The 22,109-nt window shown below is 38.8% G+C and overlaps 1 protein-coding gene across 2 annotated transcripts; it reads right to left on the minus strand.

The window, feature by feature from the left end:
• Positions 1 to 1,510: 1,510 nt before the first annotated feature.
• Positions 1,511 to 19,935, minus strand: GASK1B (golgi associated kinase 1B). Of its 2 annotated transcripts, none has more exons than XM_075751777.1 (5): positions 19,723 to 19,935; positions 17,853 to 19,137; positions 10,480 to 10,694; positions 6,598 to 6,824; positions 1,511 to 6,299 (listed from the first exon to the last, which is right to left on the minus strand). In XM_075751777.1, the coding sequence occupies exons 2-5, from the start codon at positions 18,844 to 18,846 to the stop codon at positions 6,092 to 6,094; spliced, it is 1,644 nt and encodes a 547-aa protein (XP_075607892.1). In that variant the 5' UTR covers positions 18,847 to 19,137; positions 19,723 to 19,935; the 3' UTR covers positions 1,511 to 6,091. The 2 variants fall into 2 exon arrangements, with proteins under 2 accessions (XP_075607892.1, XP_010310549.2); XM_010312247.2 differs by lacking the exon at positions 19,723 to 19,935 and having other exon boundaries at positions 1,511 to 4,127; positions 6,170 to 6,299; positions 17,853 to 19,126.
• Positions 19,936 to 22,109: the final 2,174 nt, after the last annotated feature.

Raw genomic sequence — 22,109 nt, forward strand, 5'->3', positions numbered from 1 at the left:
TCCATCATCTTCATGATTTTGTAAACCTAAATTACCAGCCCCTCCAGCCTTCTCATCTTCAAACTGAAGAAATCTCTCCTTACAAGACAGCTGTTTCAGCTCCATGATCACTTCAGTTGCTCTTCTCTCTACCAACTCTTAACTTCAGCTCATACTTCCTGAGATGTGGAGACCAGGCTGCACACACAGCGCAAGATTTAAAACCTCTCTGGAGTTCTTCACTATTAGTCTGTCATATGAATGCACAAAAGAGCTTAATATCATTTGCATCCTTGGAAATTTCACTGTTCTCTGCCTTCTCTGTGTTGGTGATGGAGATGACAAATAAAATCAGTCCCAGCACCGATCACTGGAGGACCCTGTTGCTTGACTGTCTTCCATGCTGAGAAGCTCGAGTTTTTCCTTGCCATCTTTTAATCAAATTTGAATCCACAAATAATGCATTCTTCATATACCATGGAAAATTATTTTTTAATAATGTCATTTTGAAATGCAGTTCATATATTTCATGACACATAAAAGAAGATATTGCTGCACTTTTTTTTTTTTTTTATTTCAGATGCTTGTATTTGGCTAAGTGAGTGCTTCCCACAGAAATACAGGTGGAACAGGCTGATAGTCTTCAAAGAAAACTCGAAGATCCTGCTTGGACCCCACAGATATTTGTTTAGAGAACTTGCATGCCAGGTTCCATACTCATGCTGTATCTCAGGCAACTCTCCTTATTTGTTTGCCACTCCCCTCAGGTCTCCTTTTGACCTTAGGGTTCAGTTCTCCAACCTCTGAGAATATGGATTAACCTAACTGACTTAAACTGTTCTATCTGGAAATGGGATCATTCAGTGGAATTGTAATGAATTGTAATTTACACAAATGCATCTGAGAGAATTTAGCCTCAAGTATCCAGTAATGTGCAAAAATAAATAATGTTTTTAATAAATCAAATTACTTTGTGTAAGAAAGAGAATGTTTAAAAATGTTTCAACATCTTTGTTTTTCCCATTAGCCTCACTTGGATCATGGTAAAAATGTAAACTTCAGAGACCAAAAGTTCTTAGGCTACTTTAACTCTGTGTGAGTCGCTATTCCACGTAGAGTTCAGTGTCTTTCTCCTATTCCTGTACTTGCTCATGGTCTATTATAAAGTTTACCAGTCACTGACCAATACTTCTGTTCTGGCATCATAAATGGGCATGGCCTTTTCTGCTCAGTGCTTGTGTACGTAGGCGCTGTCAGAATGGCTAAAGAAGGCAGCAAGTACTAACGCTGCAGCTACTAGAAGCTCTGCAGCTATAGTGAAGCAGCTGAGTAAGAAAGAGTTACCAGTCTCGTGAGTAAACAGCTAGAAAATGTTTCCACAGGAAGAGCTTCATAATCTGGCTTGGACTGTTTCTCTGCAGAAGCAGTTTCAAGGGCATAGTTCTATCTAAACAGTATCTAATGATCCACACATTACATTAATATTTGTTACGGTTTTGTTATTGCAACTTAGAGATCTGAACTGAAAATCTGATGAAGATGTTCTTTTATTTTGTATATTCCTGGACATTATATGACAATAGCGGCAGAGATTCAAACAATTCATTACTTGTGATAACGCTTTTACTGGTACTAATAAAAGGACAAATAAATTGACTTTTAAAATGCACAAAGTCCAAAAGAAAACGCAAATTCAATAACTAATATAAAACTCAGTAAAAACATCTGAGTTGATGTCACTCTGGCAGATTAGCTCAGATGATACAAACATATTGCTGTTTTTCTCTGCAATTGTACATAGAAAACTTTTAAGATTCTACAAATGTGTTAGCAAGGGAAGAGTTAATCCTTTAAGAACAAAAGTTTCATCCATAATAATGTTTTGTTTAAACTTCAACTTGTGTATACCCGAAATTGGACTTGCCCTCACAAATACAATTCTACATGTAAAGAGCATATTGTATAAACAATTCTTTATTAGCCAAACTGACCATTTTATAGAAACAAGCCAAGCTATATCTACATATACATGTATGTTTGTGTTTGCATACACACACACACACACACACACACGTATGAAAGTGTTCCCAGAATTGCTACTGGAAGCTTGTCCCTTAATGTACCCTAAATCTGCATTTGCTCATTTGAAACCATGGAATTTATCATTTTTTAATATAGTATGTTATAGAATACACACACAAAAAAAGAAGGAAACTGCTCTCACAGCGCTCCACAAAAGTTTTCATGTCCTCAGCTTCTGAAACATTTAAGATAATTAACTTGCTGGCAGGCTCCTGAGGAATTTTATGGCATCTGTGCCTGTGCTACTTATTTTAAGCTCTGTCTTCCAAAGTTATGAAATCAGAAAACTCTCTTGATTTTCTTAGTAATCCCATTTCGTGTGGTTCTGGCTTTCAGGCAGATTCAAGAATGACATAATCGTCTTTTCCCACCCACAGGTTTTGGACTGTTGCCATTGGTTACACCCTTCCCAGTAATGTGCAACATGAATCTTTGATCCTATATGCCCATAAATGGAAGACAGCCCAGCAAAGATGACTAAAACACAGTTTCTTGGCTTTCTGTTGATCACCACCGTAGGTAGAGTAAGGCTTCTTCGGGTTTTTTCCTATTGGTTAATATTACTTAGACTACAGTACAGGAATGTCAGTTCAATGTCATGGTGTTTTAAAAGGAAGTGGACTGACTTCCCAATAAATTTACTCCTGTTAGTGAAGGGAGAGCAGATATCGTGAATGTAGTAGCAGCGAATAAACAAGTTCTGCAAAGTGCTTCTTTTGTATTTGTTACTGTTATGCAATGCACTCAAAAAGTACAGAATTCTTCATTTTTGTAAAAGAAACTAGAACTTGGCTAGCATGTACTTATAAGCACTATCGCAATCATACTTTGTATTATTAACAATACTGGATTCAAGCACCAAGCTCCACAGCAACAGGATAAACACTATGGAAAAAAGGCACTTTCGAGTTTGTTATCAACATAAGAGAATTAGAACCAATTTGCAGTCCAGTCCTACTGCCCAGTCTCACAAAGCCTCTCCTAACCTCCCTGTCAGACTGTGAGAGTGTTCGCATGCATAAGAACTACAGCATGTTAGCACAGCAAAGAAAGCACAGGCTCCAGCTGCGTGCAGTGCAATGCTAAGGCACCATTGGTAAGGCGAGAGCAGGGTGCAGAACGCCTTGCCCTAGACCCCAGTTCAGACTGTCAGAGAAGGTGGCATTCCTTTGCCCTTGGAAAGTGTAATGTGCGCAGTAATGGCACAGCTCAGTCTGCCCTGGCCACTCGCTCCGGACTCACTGGTGCCTGCAGCAGTTCTGAGAAGACAGTGCCTTTATGTGCCCGTTTGGTCCATACTGGACAGCGCACGGAGACAAACCCGTCCTTCCCCTTGTACTTTCTTTCTAAGTCTAAATATTGTTTCGCCCTGCAGATGAGCTCTAATGACGACTTGATCTGGATGCCTCTGCCACCAAAAGTGTCCAGTAAAAAACACCCTTCATTTCCTAAGGACATTCATTTGCAGGATTTGTCCCCAGAAGATCTGCTCTTTACAGTTATGCTTTTCATGGTTGGTCAAGTTTTTAAGCACTGCACAGCGTCATGGCTACTTGGACCTCTTAAACTCAGGACTACTGAGAGGCATTGCTCCAGGTCAGCTTCAGGGCAATTACTTACTAATTGGAAATTAGGCTGCTGCTTTATGAGCTGTCACTGAACTGCCAGGCAAATAAAAAAAGCATGTATCATGCTCAAGGAAACACTAGTCCATGTCCAGAAGAAATGGAGAAAAATGCATCAAGTTATTACCATAAAAATAAATGACCTAACTTGAAAAGATAAAAAATATCCTGAATTCTGATTTCTTTCTCTTCTTGGCCAATGAATCAATTCTGAGAAAAAAAATACCATTAGGCAATATGAGGCAATGACTTGGCATCAGGATGTGCACTCTAAAGATAGAAGAGGAGAAGCTAGAAGGCAGAATTCTCATGGGACTTTGTTTCATGATCAGGTACACTCTTGTATCTCCACCTGGCCCTCTTCTAAAAGTTCAGTGCAAGCTGAGAGTCGTGCCTTTCTCTCACTGCCAGCAGTGTGTGATGATCCATTTGAACGGGTGTCTAGCAGGAAGAAAACTGTGAGATAGACTAGAAATGAGACAAATTGATCCTAACAGTCACCAAAGAGTGGAATTTACTGCAACAGGAATTCCATGTGCAATGGATCCAGAGGATTATTTCTTTCTCTAGGTTCTGTTCACAGTGCGAGCTACAGTAATATTTTTGTTTCTGTGATAGAAATTACCTGGCTAATATGCTACAACATTTTAAGAAAGAGATAATATGAAAATCCTATAAAATTCTCCTTTGATGCTATTAAAAAAGTCCAAGGCACTCTAACATGTGTCCTCTCAAGGCAATAGTTAAGTTCTAGGAAGTTTTTACAAATTTATCTGCCCTTTCCTGACAGAATAAAACAAAAGATTATTTAGATGGCCAAGCTCCTAAAATTTTACTAAGTATCTTTAACTCTGCCTATAATGAGATCTATTTCCTCTAGTAATGCAATTATTGTTAATAGCTGTTCTGATACCAAGAAAATCTATTCTAGCTGCAGCAGAATTGCAGTTATTTAAAAGATTAAATTTACCCATCCACATTAACATCGACATGAAAAATTTTAGTTTCTCATTAATACCGTTATACAAGTGCTTTCAAAAATACTTTAAAATCTTATACACTGTATATTTTTTTTTACTATACATAAAGACAAGAGTAGCTATGAAAGTATTCAACTTCTGCCATTATCTCATGGCAAGAATATAATAGATATTTCTCTAGAAAGACAGTATCAGTCTTTCTAAACAGATAGGTAGAAGGTATATGTCATGATAGACTGTATCAGTTGATATTTTATTTCTGGATCAGATGAAGATTAAGAATCCAAAGTGCTTATCCAACCTTCTCTAACAACCTGACCTGTGGGAATACTTGGGGTGAGTCGTCAGCCAGAACGATCACCTTGCAATGGTCAATCTTAATGCAAAACCAGAGCTTGAATTGCTGGCTAGAGCTGAGCACGCAGCACAAACATTTTCTGTGCTGAGTTTAACAACACTCACGTCCTTAGTAGGTCTGATTTTTGAAAATATTATAAAATAATATTGTAAAGAGTGTTGCAAAAAAAAACCCCGTACACTTATTTAGCAGCATATTCACACAAAGGTAAAGCTGAATTTCTTTTTTAAAAATAGTGGTAATAAAGGATGATTCTGTGAGTAACACACAGTTAATCAATAGGCGGAAAATATCAGATCATCCACTCACACATCAAAACAACCCATACTGAAAACAGTACATTGTAACAAGTGACTCATGACAAATTGTACTCCGTATTGGACAGGTAAAAATGTATTTGTCAAATTAATTATAATTGTTAAAGCCATGTTCTCCTCACTCTGTTTTTAAATTTCCCTCATGTCCAGTACAAACGCCTCTGCATTTAAAAGAGTGGAATTTAGTCCTCAGATTTCAAAAGATAAAATAAAATAAAATAGAATAAAATAAGCCTTTGAAAATGTTAACATTTTAGTATTCATAATCAAAAAGACAAGATCCTGTACTAGCTATGTTTCAGCAGGTCGATGCGATGACATTTTTCATCAATGTACTATGTGCTTACAAATCTCTCTTCCCATTTAAATTTGCAATAAAACTTTTACTATCTTGGATGAGGGAAGTAAGAGTAACCCAGCCTAATGTACTGAAAATCCTGTTGCTAATTTTCAAACAGTTTAACAGAAGGAGTGTTCATGGTACCTACATCTTACTACATTATTTATTGTACTATTTGTTTATTTTTCATTTCATTTCACTGGTGACATAGAAGAGACTGCACTGTGTTGAGCTGCAACTGACATTTAAATGTTGTTTTTACACCATGTAAGATTTCTTATTTAAAAATAAATGAAAGTTTGGAAAAAATAAAAATTAAATAAGCCTCTGAATTAAATCAATTTTACTGTCAGTTTTTGCCTCATACAAATTTTTTTAAAGACTATGTCTCAGATAGAAACAAGGCTGCTTCATTCATTCATGGGCAGTACTTTGGCTCCATGTGCATTTATATAAGTCAGAAGAATTTTGGACCTCCTTTCTATTACATCAATAAGCTTTTCAATTCCTTTTCTGCCTCCTTGGCTCTCCCAGTATATTTTGTCAAGGAACAAAGACTGAAGCAACTTCTCACGTAAACGCTGGCTCCTCAGCACTGAAACTGCAGATTCAGGGAATCTGGAAAAGCACAAAGAAATTTATCAGCTTTGCCATCACTCTGAATTGCAATATTTATGTTGTGATTTAGCAATCAAGTCCATGAATATAGACTGCAACTCAGCAAAGGAAGTCTATGCATGCCAAATCATATGCATGCAAATTGTATCTTTTACAGCAGTGGGATTACACATCCATTCTTAGACACATCCTGTAAATGTCTTGGTTCAATTATATCTATTCCAGTGACTTAGGGTCTCATGCTCAAACTGGGAACAAATTATTAATCTTTTTATAAAGTTAATAACTTAAAACTTACTCATTGATTCCTTGTAGTATTTTGAAGTCAAGATTGTCCTCGTTTCTGTCAAAGAAACCCTTATTGTCTATAAAGGCCAAGTGCCTTCGGTCATGCCTTCTCTGAACTATGTGTGTCAGGTCAACAGCATCCTGATCACTACATTTCAGCTTCAGTCCTTGCTGTACGCAGGAATCCTCCTTGAGAGGTTTGAATCCACAGCAGTTTCTGTCTAGTCGATTATAGATCTAAAACAAAGTAGAGCAGAGTGCCAAGTGAAAACAATATCAAAGTATTTGGGGCAAAGTGTCACTGTAAGACATTGCTCACTAACACAGCTGACAGGAAAGCAAGCTCAGGACAAGTGTAATTAAAGTCAGTGGTGAAATGGCATTGAAGACCTGGTCCCCATACTTCATGTACTGTTAGAAGCAATTTCTGAGACTGCGTATTTTATCCATTTTATAGCCATGATTTGTTATGTCAGTAGAAGTCCTTTCAAAATAATGGAACGATACCACCGTGTAACTGGAATAACAAGGTGGTGAATACAATTCTTTTTTTTTTCAGAAGGCTGTAGGTTTTTTTACATTTTCTCCACTGGAGAACAATAGAAATAGTACAGCCTGACACATGGAGGGTCTCCATTTGGTGGGACCTATTAGACTAATAGTACGCCAAATAATTGGAAAGATTAGTAAGGGACACAGCAATCCATCAGAAGCTACAAAATACAAGAGGATTTTGCGATAATCACAGAGCAGCCTCCCCAAGTTGCACTGTGGTATATACCTTAATGAAATTATGGCCTAAGCTATTTTTTCCCATGCGAACCCTCGCTTATTCTTCACACAGCACTTAGCTGGAAGGAATACATCTGGTCTAACTTTAGCGGTGTAAATGTTAAGCTTAGTCATTTATGTTCCCTTTCATAAACCAGGACAAGAACAAGGCTCCCCCAGAAGAAAGAATGCCATTTTAGGATAACCATCTAATACAGGAAGGATAAATCACTCTTTGAAAGTGCTTCTACCCATGTTGACTAGATGAGAGTAAATACAAAACATTGCCAGGGCCCTGGGTGCACAAATAGGCCCTGGTTGCCCTGAGCAGCCTCACCTGGGACCTCCACACACCCCACCTCTCCCTGTGGGCCCAGGGCACCATTTAAGCTCAGGCCTGGCACATCAGCCCTTTTCTGAGCCCTTCTGAGGGTGGAGGGTGTGTGTATCTGCTGCTTGTCCTGCTACCTGATGCTCCTGGGTTGCTGCTGGGGTTCCTGCTCCTGCCTTGGAGCTGCCTTGTCTGTGCCTGATGCTCACTGGGCTGTTAATGGAACCTGTGGTTTTCACCATCCTGCCTGCTGTGGGGCTGCCCTGCCTGCTGTGGGGCTGCCCTCAGCTCCAGCTCATCTCATCTCCCCCAGGAGCAGCCTTGCTCCTGCTGGCTGGTGCTTACAGCATGGAAGTCTGGTCTGGCGCAACTAAGGCTTAATGAGTAGTTTATCAAAGGTAAATATTTTTTTCTGTCCCTCTTTGTTGTGCACTGTTAACTCTTCAAACTGCTCTAAGCATAAAAGTATTGATGTTCACACAAGCCTTCTAAAATTACAATTTTATTTTTGTGACACAGTAAAATGAACTGTTAGGACTATTCTCCTGACATAGAGCTATGTTGCATATTGCAAAGGCCTCTTAATTTTGTTCATCAAATCAAAGCTTGAGAGTTGGTTTGTTTTTTCTTAAGTATGTAGTACTGTTGCCACCAGTCTTGCTGGCAGTTTGTTTTCAACTGCAAAAATCCTGAGGGAAGGAATAGTTTTCTCTTTTTCTTTCTCCTTTCATGAGCAGCATTCAGCATCTGCATGCACTAGAGCCCCTCTTGCTCACAGTGTTCTAGCTCATGGAATCTCACATTCAAATTATCCAAAGGATTTGCCAAAAAATGAAACAGAGACCTTCCAGACAGACTCACTTGATGTATAGCCCTAACTCATCTGCACCACACTTCATTGCATGGGTTAAATACATGAGGAGATCATGCTTTTACAGACAGCCCCTTCATAATATCTTGCATCATTTCAGTGTTAAAACAGAATGATGGGACACTCTGGAATTGATGCTGCAATCTTAATAGTTTAGCATTGTTTTTTGTCATATATTTATGTACATGAAAGGTCCAAACCCCTAAAATTAAAGAAGCCACTTTACATTTAATGTCCTTATTTTACCTGAGTTCTTGCAGAAGGCAAGTGAAGGTCAGCTATCAGCATTTTTCAGCGTGCTCCTATGTTTTATAGCATTTGAAACCAAAGATTAGGAACAGCTATTATGGGCACTAACCATTCTTCTGAGGGAAGTATGTTTAATAGGGAATACTTTTCACCATTATTCTTTATTTCAGAATGACTCATGAAGCACAGATTTAGTTTTTTTAAACTCAGAAGACCTTCTTGGCAGTTTTTGTTTTAGCATCTTCATGTTCTACTGCTGACAAACTTGGAAGTTAAGTCTGAGAGCACCCAGATAAAATTTTAATCTTTAAGAGCCATAAGACCAACTTTCACTCACTTTCTAGTATGCATGTTCTTGCCTGATAGGCAACTGGAGATATAAATCACTCTGATACCAGCTACTATTCTAAGAGTAATTTGTTTCTTTATTTCATGTACAATTCAGTCCTGTTGGTACAGTTCTGTCCTGTTGTATCTTATTTTAACTGACAGATCCTTCTGGATAGTAGGAATTCTTTTATGAAGATTAAAAACTTGTCTTAGGAGACCTTAAAATTAGAAATCAACACAGAACTCATGAGAATTCTTAAACTGCTCAACAAGAAGACAATGGCATGAAAACATTAACCTTATGACACAATCTGTACTATTCCTACAGGGCCATTACTATGTTTAGCATCAGAATAATACACATATGACTTTATACCAGTTTCTAAGAATTACTTGTTCATAGTGGGATTAAAGATGGAGTCAGACAAGTGACAATCTAATTTTAGAGAATGTTCTGTTTAACAAGTCTGCAAAAATGTAACTAAAAAAAATTGGAAACATCCCTTCACCCTAGAACAGGACTGAGAAAGACAGGGATAGGCTATGCATAAACCAAGTCATGATCTTTATATTTCAAGAAATGTAACTCTATAAAAAGCTGAATTACATGAACAACCAAACACAGTGCATAAAACTAGTGCTTGCTGCAGTTTTAAACAAGCCAGTAAGCGCTGCAGGAGGCTCAGTCACCCGAACCTGTCTGACAGGCAAGGACAATTGGAAGTAGTGCCATATCTCAGGAAGCCGTAAAATTAGCTTCCAGCCAGGTGGTTCAGTTCAGTCCTTATTAATACAGGGAGTGCATTAATATTCTACAACACAATTGCTGTAACTGTCACCACACATTATGATACCACTGGGCAGAGCCCTAGTTTGGTGTTATTTGGAGAGCTAATGATTATGTGCAATAACTAATTGAAGAAGAGCAGTCATGTCACTCATCAGTTGCTGCTCTACTCTTTCCTTACTAAGTCGCTGGCTAGAAAGAAGGAAAATCAGCCACTACAATTATCCAGATCCAGACATCAGCTGACCAAACCCACTTAAATTACTCCTGGGGACTGGGGAGGTGCAGGAAGGACGACACAGTAAAAAAAAAAAAAACCAACAGATTTACAATTGTGAACATAGTCAAGAGCTATGTTTGTTGAAACAAGGAGTCAAGGAGAAACAGTATGCCTGCCTCAAGGTGAAGTAAAACAAGATATCTCAAGACAAAAGCCTTTGCTTCCTCTTCCCCATTTCAAAAAAAGGAAATAAACTAAAATTACTTTTCTAGGAGTCCCATGTCTGTTCATGCGACTTTTGAGGCAGATAGTTGCATTCAGTAAGTGTTTTACCTGCAGAAGAAAATCAAAGAGTGCCATCTTGGACCACTCATGATGATGGATTTCGGTACAGCCCCACTCAGCTTTGGGAACTTTACCATTCTGCCAGCATTTCTGCTTCAATAGTTGCTGATATCGCCCCCAGGTTAATCTGACTGAAGAATGGGTATTATTATCTGTTGGACTCAGTGAGGAATCCCAGAGAATAACAGGACAGGCTTGACCATCTGAAAAAGGAAAAACAGATCATCAGTATAGTGTAATACTGTCAGACTTGATCATTCTTTAGATGTTGCCTAAGCATCAATAATTATACCATTTTACAGATGTGGCAGGAAAAATGCCCAGGGACTAATAACTTGACATCCTTTGGTTACTGTGGTCTTAGTCCACATCGAAAAGCGGCCACCACAGGAATGGAAGAAGCACAGACATTCTAAATGCCTTTGGTGTATGGAAGACTTTCTCTATTTGAAGAGATTCATGTACAAAATCATATACTAAACCAGACTATTAAAAAGTTTATAGGTAGATTAAGAGCCTGCAATGCCACTGTGAAGCAACAATGTAATTTCTCTCTGATTCCAGTGAACTGATGCTGATTTACAAGACCTGAAAACTTACGCGAAAGTATTTTTTGCATAATGGGCACAGAAACACTAAAAATCCTATACTCAAACTAGATTTATTTTGTTACCTTCAGTCTTTTAGGCCTATAATGTATGATTTCACAGTTCTGAAATGATATATGAGAATACTAGAGAGTGTGAGCTTAGCATGAATAAACACTTTAACAAGTTGTTGTTTGTTTTTTTTTTACCCAGATATAACATGATATCTATTTTGCATGGCAGCTACTTTGGCCAAATTCTTTAATTCTTCTGTGTAAAGAATATTCTGCTCTTCCCTGAAACTAAGTCAAGGGCCTTAGCTTTGGTGAATTCAAGTGTTCAGAGTTCTTAGTGGGAAGAAACCTTGGCAAAGAATTTAAAATGAGCTTTCCCTGTATAAGAACTGATAAATATATTTCACCCAATATCAAGTAATAGGCATATCTATCTTAGGAAAGTGGAACTCTCCTTTTCATTGCTGATGCAATGCTGCTGCTGCCTTAAACTGTCAAGGACCCAGGACTGACTGTGGCTTGTACACACATTAAAACAAAGAAATCCTTTATATTTTTGGGTGGAGACAGAAGACCAAAATACGATGTCTCAGTACAGAGAGGAGGAACCATTTAACTGCAAAGCTGCTATTTACTAAATAGCAAGTGTTGGAACATGTACAAAGCTTTAAAATTTATTTTTATTCATCCTGAAGGTCAATGAACCTAAAGTTCACACTACTGCACAATTTATCGCATATTTAAATGCAGCCTAAATTGTCTCTTTGTCTTCCACATTCCCAAGGAGTCAGAGATACATCTGAAAAGAAGCTTTCAGAAATTCGCATGAAGGCGATAAGATCCACAGCACTGCATTTGAAAAGAAGTTTTCAGAAACTTGCATGAAGGCAATGACATCCACAGCACCTTCTCCAGAGGCAAACCAGAGAATAGCACACAGAAAACAGGTATCAGTGCCAACGGCAAGCTAAAAGCTGCCAACATGAATGCCCCATCTGTAAGCAGCAAGAACTGTTAAAAACAGATCTCCATACAGCTGAAGCAAAAAGCAACTTGTTCAAAGGATGCTGATTGATCTAAAACAACTGGTAAGAAATTATGTTTGCCCATACCTAGCAGTGAATCATGCGTAAAGATCCATCTTGTATTTGCCAACCGACCATGATAGGCCCCACACGCAATCAAGCCCACGAGAAAAACAAACTCCTCTCCAAAACCAGAATGTACTCGACCTTCTCTCTGCCACGGCTTGCATGTACAAGTTAGTCCTTCTCAAGCCAGCCCAACGTGCAGCTCCATCACCTCTTTAATTTTCCTCCCAGTTGCCCAGTGTTTCCTTAGGAACACAAAGTGTCCTTCCATTAGGAAGGTCAATCTGTCTTTCACTAGGATCAGTACTGCCTTTATAAGCACCATGCTCCTCGCTTTCCTCTGCTGAAAAGAAGTGCTGAGCACTCCTGTAAAACCAGGCTTCTCCTCTACCAAGGTGTCTTAATAAGGATTTAGGAAATTAATTTGGGAAATCCTAGCCATTGCCCCATCTCTCTTCCTCTGGCTCCATCACCTACATTGTAGATGACTTCAGCCAAGTCAAGCCAACTATTGGCTAACCTTCTTTTCCAAGGCAGTTGGAGAAAGTCTGTATAAGCATTGGGAGCTGTCATGAAAAAGGACAGCTTTCTTCAGGACCAGCTCTGATCTATTATTTTTATATTTCCAACAACAGCTTATGTAACTCCTCATGAATTCTTCCACAAACCAAATACATAAATGGTCTTCTAACAAAACAAACATCTCCTGTCTACCCAAAAGGGACATGATAAACAATAGTAATATAAATACTTAAAATATGTGAATAATATCTTGCCAGTTTCCATTAAGATACAAAAACATTTTTAAAAGCCCAAGGCTAAATACAGGAAATGTTTGCATTTCAGAGGAAATGGGAGCAGAAAGATGAGCCAAAATAGAATCTTTCAACTTTGTAATATAAATTGAATTACAGGAATATGAAACGGCAGCTTCAGTAAAGAGCAGTGACTCAAATTTTTGACACTTGTAGGAAAAACATGAAGATGCTGAATTAAAGCAGATAAGGGGTCTGAGTCATAGCTGCATGAATTGGCATGACCCCACTGAAATCAGTGGAGCTCTTCTGATTCACACCTCGTGAGGATGGGGCTGAAGTCAACTGAATGGTGAAAAGTAAGGCCTGACTAAGAATCAGAGCTTCCAGTTTGATACAGCCAAAGCTGAAGACATGTCAGAATACGTCCAGTGTGTTCTGCATGCACTGTTCCTAATCAGCTTTATATATAAACATAAAGGGCTACCACTTTTCTATTGCTGCAGCTGGGTTGCACTAAATCCTACCCAAAGCTGACTGACTTTTCATCTGCCATTTTAGATTTACAGATCTACTTAACTATCTAAAGATGATCTGCAAAATTACATGGGAAAGATTTTTTTAAAACTTGTGTTGGAACAGCTTCCTAGTAATTCATATAGATTTTTAAACATCAAGATATTTCTAAAAATTTCTTAGGCCCTTTGGAGCTACTGTCCCAGGATATCCTAAGTTGAATAAGCTAACACAGATGAAACCTCAGTCTGCTGAGATTAGACTACCTCAAGGTACTCAAACTGCTTCATGTGAAGGTAGGTAATTTATCACTGCATGGCTTCTTCAACATAGGCATCATCTTAGATATCCACACCACTTCAAAAATAGTCTGTATGCTTCATGACCACAAAGATGCTCTTGCAAAGGTTACTCTTCCATCTTGTGCTCTAATTTGTATCTACAGCACTTTTTCTAACTTCCTCAAAAGAAAATATTTTCAAACATGCCCATGAAAGCATCACTAAAAAAAACAAGTCTGTCATGAGGTAGTTAAAGCCCTTTCTCAAACTCCTCACTGTTCACTGTAAAGCAGTACAGCTTACCACTGATGCATTTGAAAGAAACATGTACTATCAGGAGAGGATAATTAGTGTAGAAAGATGAGAGGGGTGGACATACAGAGCATGACTTGAATTTTAGAGCTTAAGATTAAGTTCCAAGGAAAAATATAAGGGACAGAAGCAGAAAGCAGGGAGAAATTGGCCATTTATTTTTTCTTTCTTCCCTCTGCACCTTATTTGCAGTGTTTGTCCTGCACTCATATGGATGTCAGAATTAAGGAATGCATGAAATGTGCGTCAGCTGCTCTCTGGACTATGGACTGCATTATTGACTATACATGAACTTCTCTGCCCAACAAAATATTGGAAATATGCCCTCTGGTACCCTTCTGAGAGGTACAACACTATGGTATAAGTTGTTTGGGTTGATAGAAAACAGGACAGATAAATTGAAGCATTTTAGAGCATTCTGAATGCATAAGGCAGCGTTAGGTGTTTCTTACTCTTTTCCCTGACATTAGCAGTTCACACTGTCTTTGCCTGCTTTTGCATAACTTCTGGTGGGATGGCAAGGGTGGGCTGATAGTGCAGGGTATACCAGGGGAAAACCTATGTCTCCATTTATCATCATGTAGAGGACAGTAAAGGAAAATGACAAGTACAACCAGCGGAGCCATTTATCACACGTCATTCATCTATTTGTACTAAACCAACCATGAAAGATGTTACTCAAAAGAAGAGTTTCTTCCATGTTTTAAGAAAAAAGTGGTTCTGGATAAATTGTGGGTTCAATCTTTAGCTAAAAAAAGCCCAACTGAACTAGTACACCTTGGCTTATTCTTCTCAGCACAGGATGAAACATATTTAGCCAAACATATCAGAAGACCGGGGGTAAAAGGGCTGGTTGTCAGGCCCTCAGCAAGTAGCGCAACAACATTTCATAGCAATAGCTGTGTATTTCGTATCAAAAGCTGAGTAAAGAGCTCAGCCTTGTTGCTAGAACCCAAGGAGCCAGAGTCTTATCCCTACAGCTGCCAGCTGCAGCACAGGAGCAAGCCTGCTCCAGCCCATGTTACTCCAGTGGTAGCTCAAGCCCTAACAAACACTGACATCGTCCTACCCTGCAAATGCTGAGCTAGAGGCGATACATGCAGTCATTTTACTTCTGTGCAAATTAAGGTAGAGCTGTGACACCAAGCCAGTCACTTAAGTCTCTCCTGTTCCTCAGCTTAGGGTGATGATAATGAAGATTCTCAATCCTGCAGTATTAATGTGACCATCCCAAAACTCAGACACACAAGGGTCAGCCTCCGTTTTCTCCACAATAGACACAGTTTTATGATTATTTCTTGGTGTTTTACAGGCTTATCCTTCTGTCTTTATAGGTGTTTTGGAGCTCTGGACATTTTTCACGCATTGTAGACAGCAATGGCAGTATTGAATGACTGCTTGCATATGCCCAGAATCGTGCTCTTTTAGTCTAACACTGAACTCAAAAGGGCTTTGCCCAACTGTACTCCCCAGGCTTTTTACATTTGGCCAATTCATTGCAAAAAATATGAGTGAAAGAGTTATCATACCTAATTTTTCCATCCATGAAGGAAAAAATAAGATAATCTATAAAAAAAAATCACAGTTAACACTTTAAAGGTTTTACAATTAAGTAGGGAAGGTAACGGCAGCAGACAGAGGACTTGCATACAGTATTTTGCTAGACTTTAAAAAAAAAAAAAAAAAAAAATCAGGGGGGATTAGTGGGAATAGGGGAAACAGAACCTGCACAGGGATTTACTAAGCAGTGCTTTGAAACTGCTTTTGACAAAATGAATGACGGTTTTGAAAAGCCCATTTTTTAAGATTTTAATGCTACATCAAACATGTCTTGTTATATCACATCACAACTGAAGCAAGCTAAAGGGATGTGTCAGAGAGAGAGAGATGTCAGCCCAGAAATTATGTACATTCACACATGCACAGTCTCTTATCCTGCATTGCTTTCTTTCCCGTATGAATAACCATGATTCACACAAGCCGCCCTGTAAAAAACTTTACAGCACCCACCTAATCTTAATTTAAATGCATACAGGTTACAGAAATGATCTCACTAATTGTTCATATTATTTTTAAGGCTATATTTTGTTCATTATCTCAACACAGATGTTTTCCAGATTATGCCAAACACAATCAGGTAAATAGTAATGAACTCAAGTAGATATTAGGCATCTGAGCTCCAGAATATTTCCAGGCTAAAGAAATGGAGAGAGACAAGGTACAGTAACTGTTCCAAATGTTCTGTTCACCCTTTAGCTGGAAAAAATGAAGTGGGACCAAAATAATGCTATTTCTCTTCTCATCACCTAGCAACGCTCTTCATGCTACAGGAACATTGCCAGTTATGAGGAAAAGAAAATTAAAGAGGGCAGAATGACTGTCTCTGTCCCAGACAGTCCAAAACATACTGTAAGTGACAGACACTGAGCGACACAATGCACAATTAGCCTAATAGCAGTTCTCAGAGGCTTGCAGTCTGTCATCTCTGCAGCCACACCGTGCTGCAGAGTTCCTCCAACTGAACTACCTTAATGCCTTATGACAGCTCTATAGCAATAAATCTTGTTCCTAAAAATAAACTAGGCATAATGTATCTTCCATGCTCTGCAAGTATGAATAATATTCTGAAACCTCCAAACTGTTGTTCCTAGAGATTCATTCACGCTGTTGTACAGGCTGCTGAAGGAAAGGTTTACAAAGCAGGAAGGAATCAGAGATCACTGGGTCATCTTCCTGCTAACAGACTTTACAAAGTCATTCTTGCATTACTTTTTTTTAAGAAACTAAGAGCGATATAAAAACATTTTGTATAAGCTCATTTCAGCAGCAAGAAATGAACAGCAAAAACACAGCTTGCCACTTTAGCAATGATGCATTAAAATGCAATGTAGTTCTTCTGGATTGTGATTTGTGACTCTACAAAAATAGCAGTTAGGCTGAAGGCATATTCAGCAAGATAGCAATGTTAGAAATGAACTTACTTCTAACTCACATTACATGTCTGAAATCTACCTTTAATTTCATGAAAGGATAAAAATCATTTTTTTTATTTAAAACTTTATACCTATCATGTAACAGGCATATTGAAATATTTACTGTGTATATTTTTGTCTGCATAATATATAGATGTGTGTAATGAACCTGAAAATATACAATAGGATTCACTGAAATGTAGTTTGTTTGGTTTTTTTTAATTACCAGGGAAGAGGGAAGCACTTTTTAAATTTTTTCAGTTCCCAGAGGTATTAGTACCATGAAAGTAGCATCAAGCTTTTACAGGAAGTCCCTCTACCTCTCTGAGTAGGTTATCTGACTAAATACAAACCCTCTGTCCTACTACCTGAGAGGTGAGTTCTTGTGCTCACTTTCAGCAATATTTTATTGAATTAAAATCTAAAAGATGAGAAAACTTAAAAAAAAAAAAAAAATCAGAAATACCCATTGAATCACAGGGTATTCTGGAATTTCTTCCACCAGTTTCACTTCAGGCAGTCTGTACAACGTCATGCAATCTACGGATCACTCCCTCTTTTTTTCTCATTCCAGACTCTCATGGAAGAGAAATTGTTACTGCCCTCAGAAGCTCAATGGTATGTGATCTAAACTTTGGGGCACTGCATCCTTCAAACAGGATAATTGCACTGCAGAAATTACACACAGATACCAGCTTTACTTCCCTGTAATGATGGGGTTAGTTCTCAGGCCCGCACGAGTTAAAGGTGGCTGCTGCGCTGCGGTTAACACAGGAGGGGGAAAGAAACCTCAACATCCCACCTGCAAGCTGAAAGCCATAGGAATGTGTTACCTTGGAAGAACTCGGATCTCCTGCTTACAGAAGGTAAGCTCCTGTTCAGCCCCAAGATCCTATCCAAATGAAAGGCAAACACCTCACTCATGTCGAGAGGTCTTTTGACGACGCCACAGTGTCCCTGGTCACAAGCAGTTCCTGTGGCGCTGGGACCCCCTGCAAAAACTACCAGGACTGCTTTGTGAGAAGGTATTTCTTGGATGCTCTCTATCTGAGAATCTGCCAGCATGCGCATGTTTAGGATGTCTTCTTTGCTCAGCCAAGAGGGAGAGCTCTCGCTGTAAATCCTGATATTGCTTTCCTCAGGCTGGGGCTGTGCCTTTATAGCTCCAGAAATGCCCCCAGGTCTCCGGTGGCCCCTCTCCCTGATCGCCATTCTTTTATGCCTGTGATCATCCATTTGGTGCTTTCTCGCCTCCAGAACTATTGCTGTTCTCATTGTGCCCGCAGCACGTGTGGCCCTCCCCAGCTGTTGGGCAAAGGCCTCTTCCCGGCCCATAAAAGCGGCTTTTGGAAAGTGTTTCCCATAGGACAAAGCGGTTGCATGTTTCTTCCTGCGCTTTGGCTTCACTGTGCCTCTGATATTGGCAGGCTTGCTGCGCTTGGACCGCAGGGTGATATAAACTACATTGGGTGGCAGCAAGGTCCCATTGCTACCAAGGTGGGGTTCCTGGAAATTGGGTGGTGACAGGGTGCCATCCAGTGGGATGCCCAGAAAAGGAGTTTGGGCTGCATCTTGGAGACTTCTGGAACTGATCTTTTGGTATCCTCTGTGCTGGGGTAAAACATGACCCACTTGACTGACGAGGAATCCCAGGTAGATCACACATGCGGTGCCCACAAGCAGATTCCTCCTTGTCCTTGGGCGCCTGCAAGTCCAAAGTCTCAGCACCCGTGGGGGGCACAGGCAGCAAATAAACAAGTTTTTGATTTTACTGGGCTGATCAAAGGTGGTCATTTCTCTAGTGAATCCACATGATGAAAAGAGCATAAAGTCTTCCGTACTTTCCAGCCAGGATGATGATGCATGATTTCCCTTCCCCAATTTCTATTTCTCCTTTTCCAAATAGCTTCCAGCATGGGTGATGGACAGAGGCTACTGATATGCCTGGGAATGTGTTTAGTACTAAGGATGCCAACACTCCACCTTCTCAAGCCGTTAAATTCTTATCAGCCACCACAAGGGAAGTGATTGGCTTCAGAGAATGAATGGAGCCAGCTACGTAAGCAAAGTTTACTGACTTGTAGTCTAAACTATCTGAAGTATCATCTCCTTTGCAAACTGCAAAAAGAAAAAAGTAGTAGCATTTCATTACTTACATATTGCATCTGTGATTCTCTATTTTTAAGAGACAGAAGTTCTAGATGAGACAGTATGCATCTAGAAATTTGTCAGTATACATCTTTCACTTTCTCACAACAGTATAAATTAAACACCAAAGTAATGAAATACAGGCTCAATTTGCAATCTCAGCTAGCTGTAATCCAGCATTAGAAGAACCCAGATCATTATCATCTTTTTCTTATGAGACAAAGTCTTCACTAAACCTCATGTTATGGAAGTGCTGTAAATTATACAATATTAAATACAAGTAACTGTAGCAGTTAAATATGCATATATTTACTAATAGAAAAATATATTAGCAGTGCCATGTTTCCCTATCTGAATATAAGTACAGTTCACATTCATAAACAGACGTTAAAGATGAAAGATGGTCAATTCTCCTCACTCTTGTGAAGCCATAAATAGGATCTAGCTATATTTTTTAAAATAAAATGACAGTGGCTTATATATCCTTTCAAAGAAACAAAGATATAATAAGTGCACATTGTATATATATTGTTATAAAAATATAAAATCTCTTACCTATTCAGCTTGACACATCCTTTGTTCTGGTAAACTCCTTAGGTTAATAAAAGTAACTTAGAGCTGACGTTCTCAAAGTATTCTAGCACATATTTCAGTTTTAAGTATGGTTCACATTTAGGTATTTCATTGCAAGCTAAATACTGTTTGGAAGCTAACCGTATTGAGAGGTGGCTTGCATTTGAACTGCTATAAACTTACATGAACTTCACGTTATTAAAAAAAAAAAAAGCAACCCAAACCAAAAAAACCCCAGCAACCCCCAGCAACTTCTATTTTAAATTCTGTCATGAAAAGTCCTGTGAGGTATGCGCCTTCCAAAAGTGCATTCCATCCATTTCTAACTCCTGAGGGCCCTCTAGTGCACTGCATGCATATGTACTGAAGAAATTCCCATTTTCCACCTTTTCTAAAATTTAAAATAAAAAAGCCCTTCTGAATTTTAGAACATTTGGGAATCATATGTTCTTGTAATGAGAAGTTAAAAACAGATAGTGGCTTTTAAAATGCTATTAACGTGCTATTAAACAGCTCAGGAGCCTTTCGTATTTGTGCTTTCCAAAACAAGGCAGAGCGTAGTCACTATACAGATGGAAAAGCTGAGGCAGGGAGAAGTTAAGGGCTTGCGCAGAGTTAGCTGTGAGACACTGGCAAAGCTCTGACTTTTGACTCCTCGCCTAGTCTAAGTACAAAATAATAAAAGTTATATGTTCACTGTCATTCAAGCTAATGAAGATATTCACTTCTCCGTAATTAATACTAAGGGGAATAGACAGTTAAGGAATTGGTTTATGTTCCAGATGGGTCCAATGTGAATTTATAAAACTTTGTGAGTGGATTTTTTCACTGGCCATCACTTTACTTTTTGTCAAAATGTGTACTATTAAGATTTCAACATCTGTGTCTGTTACCAGGAAAAGAGGCTTCATATCATCTGCTTTTTCCAAATCTGAGTTCTTGGAGGAATAGGATTTGTAAGAAATCTCTCTGGCCACTTAAGTTCTTCTCTCTCTTTTTTCTTTTTTTTATTTTTTTAGTTCAAATTTGACTGAAGGGACATATGCCAAAGAAAGAAGATTAATTCAAAAAGCTCCAGATAAGTGTATCAATAAAGTCAGTACAGATGTGGCTACTGCTGCTTAACATTTTTTATACTTTAAAGAAGTTGCCAGAGATGGACATTATTAAATCAGCCGTAGATGCTTGAGGGTCCCTCTGAACGATGGAGGGTCATTAGTGAGCGGTTCCAGTTTTGCAGCCCATTTGACCAACAGACACCATACATGGCTGACAGTGAGAACGGCCTCCTGTATCCTTTTTAATAATGGTGTAAAGTGAGTGCAAAATATCAGCAAAGTTATATGGATAAAACCAGGGCAAATAAGGGTAACTGGGTATTACAGCCTGAGTGCAAAATTTCACCCATAGCATATTTACCCGTACTCATGAAAGAATTTTTTGAAATGTCTAAGATAAGCCCCCCACTCTAAGGATAAATAACAGAAAGTAAACAGATCTTTTAATTGCACCTCCTGGATTCTGTTTTGACTTACCGCTTTTTTTAACAGCAAATAATTCAGCATGAATCTTTTACCCCACTATATTTCTTCCAAGTGTCTTAGAATGACTTTGGATTTTTTCACTTTGTTTCGCTAATGTCACAGTGTTCCTGAGTTAGAAACGTACCACAGTGCAACAGTTGTTTTCAAATGCCCAGTTCTTGCATGCAGACAGCACCATGACTTGTCCGTTATAATCAAGCAGAGCCGAAACACAGACCATTCCAGGTGCTAACAGCTTTCCTTTGTTATGAACTTTCTCTTAAATTTAAAGTTTGGAGCCTATATAATCTTCCTACTGCAACTCTCTACAGATTATCTGGAGGAAATGATAAAAGGATATGGAGAATTGTTCTTCACTCCTCATTTCATTTGTAGCCTTGCAATTAAAATGTAGTGCACCCACTGATGTACAGTGTTGACTGCTGCGGGGGTTTTTAAGGCTTTCTAAATGTGATGATAGCAATATTTCCTTTATTTTTCATGTTCAGAGAGGAGAACTCATTCTTTAATTGATGCCCCATAACATTCTTTGGACTGGAATTCAGCTAAATATCTTGTTATTTTAGCAGATATTTGCCTCTAGTTTTGGATCTTTAAAAGCTAAAACATCAAGACACATTCTTTTTTTCAGCCCTCGTGGTGTACAGCTCCAGTGCCCCACTAGATTTCACAAAATAATGAAGGCTGGAATGGCTATGGACTAGTTCAGAAAGCAAACACTTCTTTGTGTTTCAGGAAAGACAAAGAAAATATTTGTTGTTCAGGTGAGTAGTAGTAGTATTCTTTCTGGAATCATTATTAACCCAAAGTTGCAGCAGGGCATTA

This window comes from Balearica regulorum, chromosome 4, assembly GCF_011004875.1.
Source record: "Balearica regulorum gibbericeps isolate bBalReg1 chromosome 4, bBalReg1.pri, whole genome shotgun sequence".
NCBI classification, from domain to species: Eukaryota; Metazoa; Chordata; class Aves; order Gruiformes; family Gruidae; genus Balearica; species Balearica regulorum.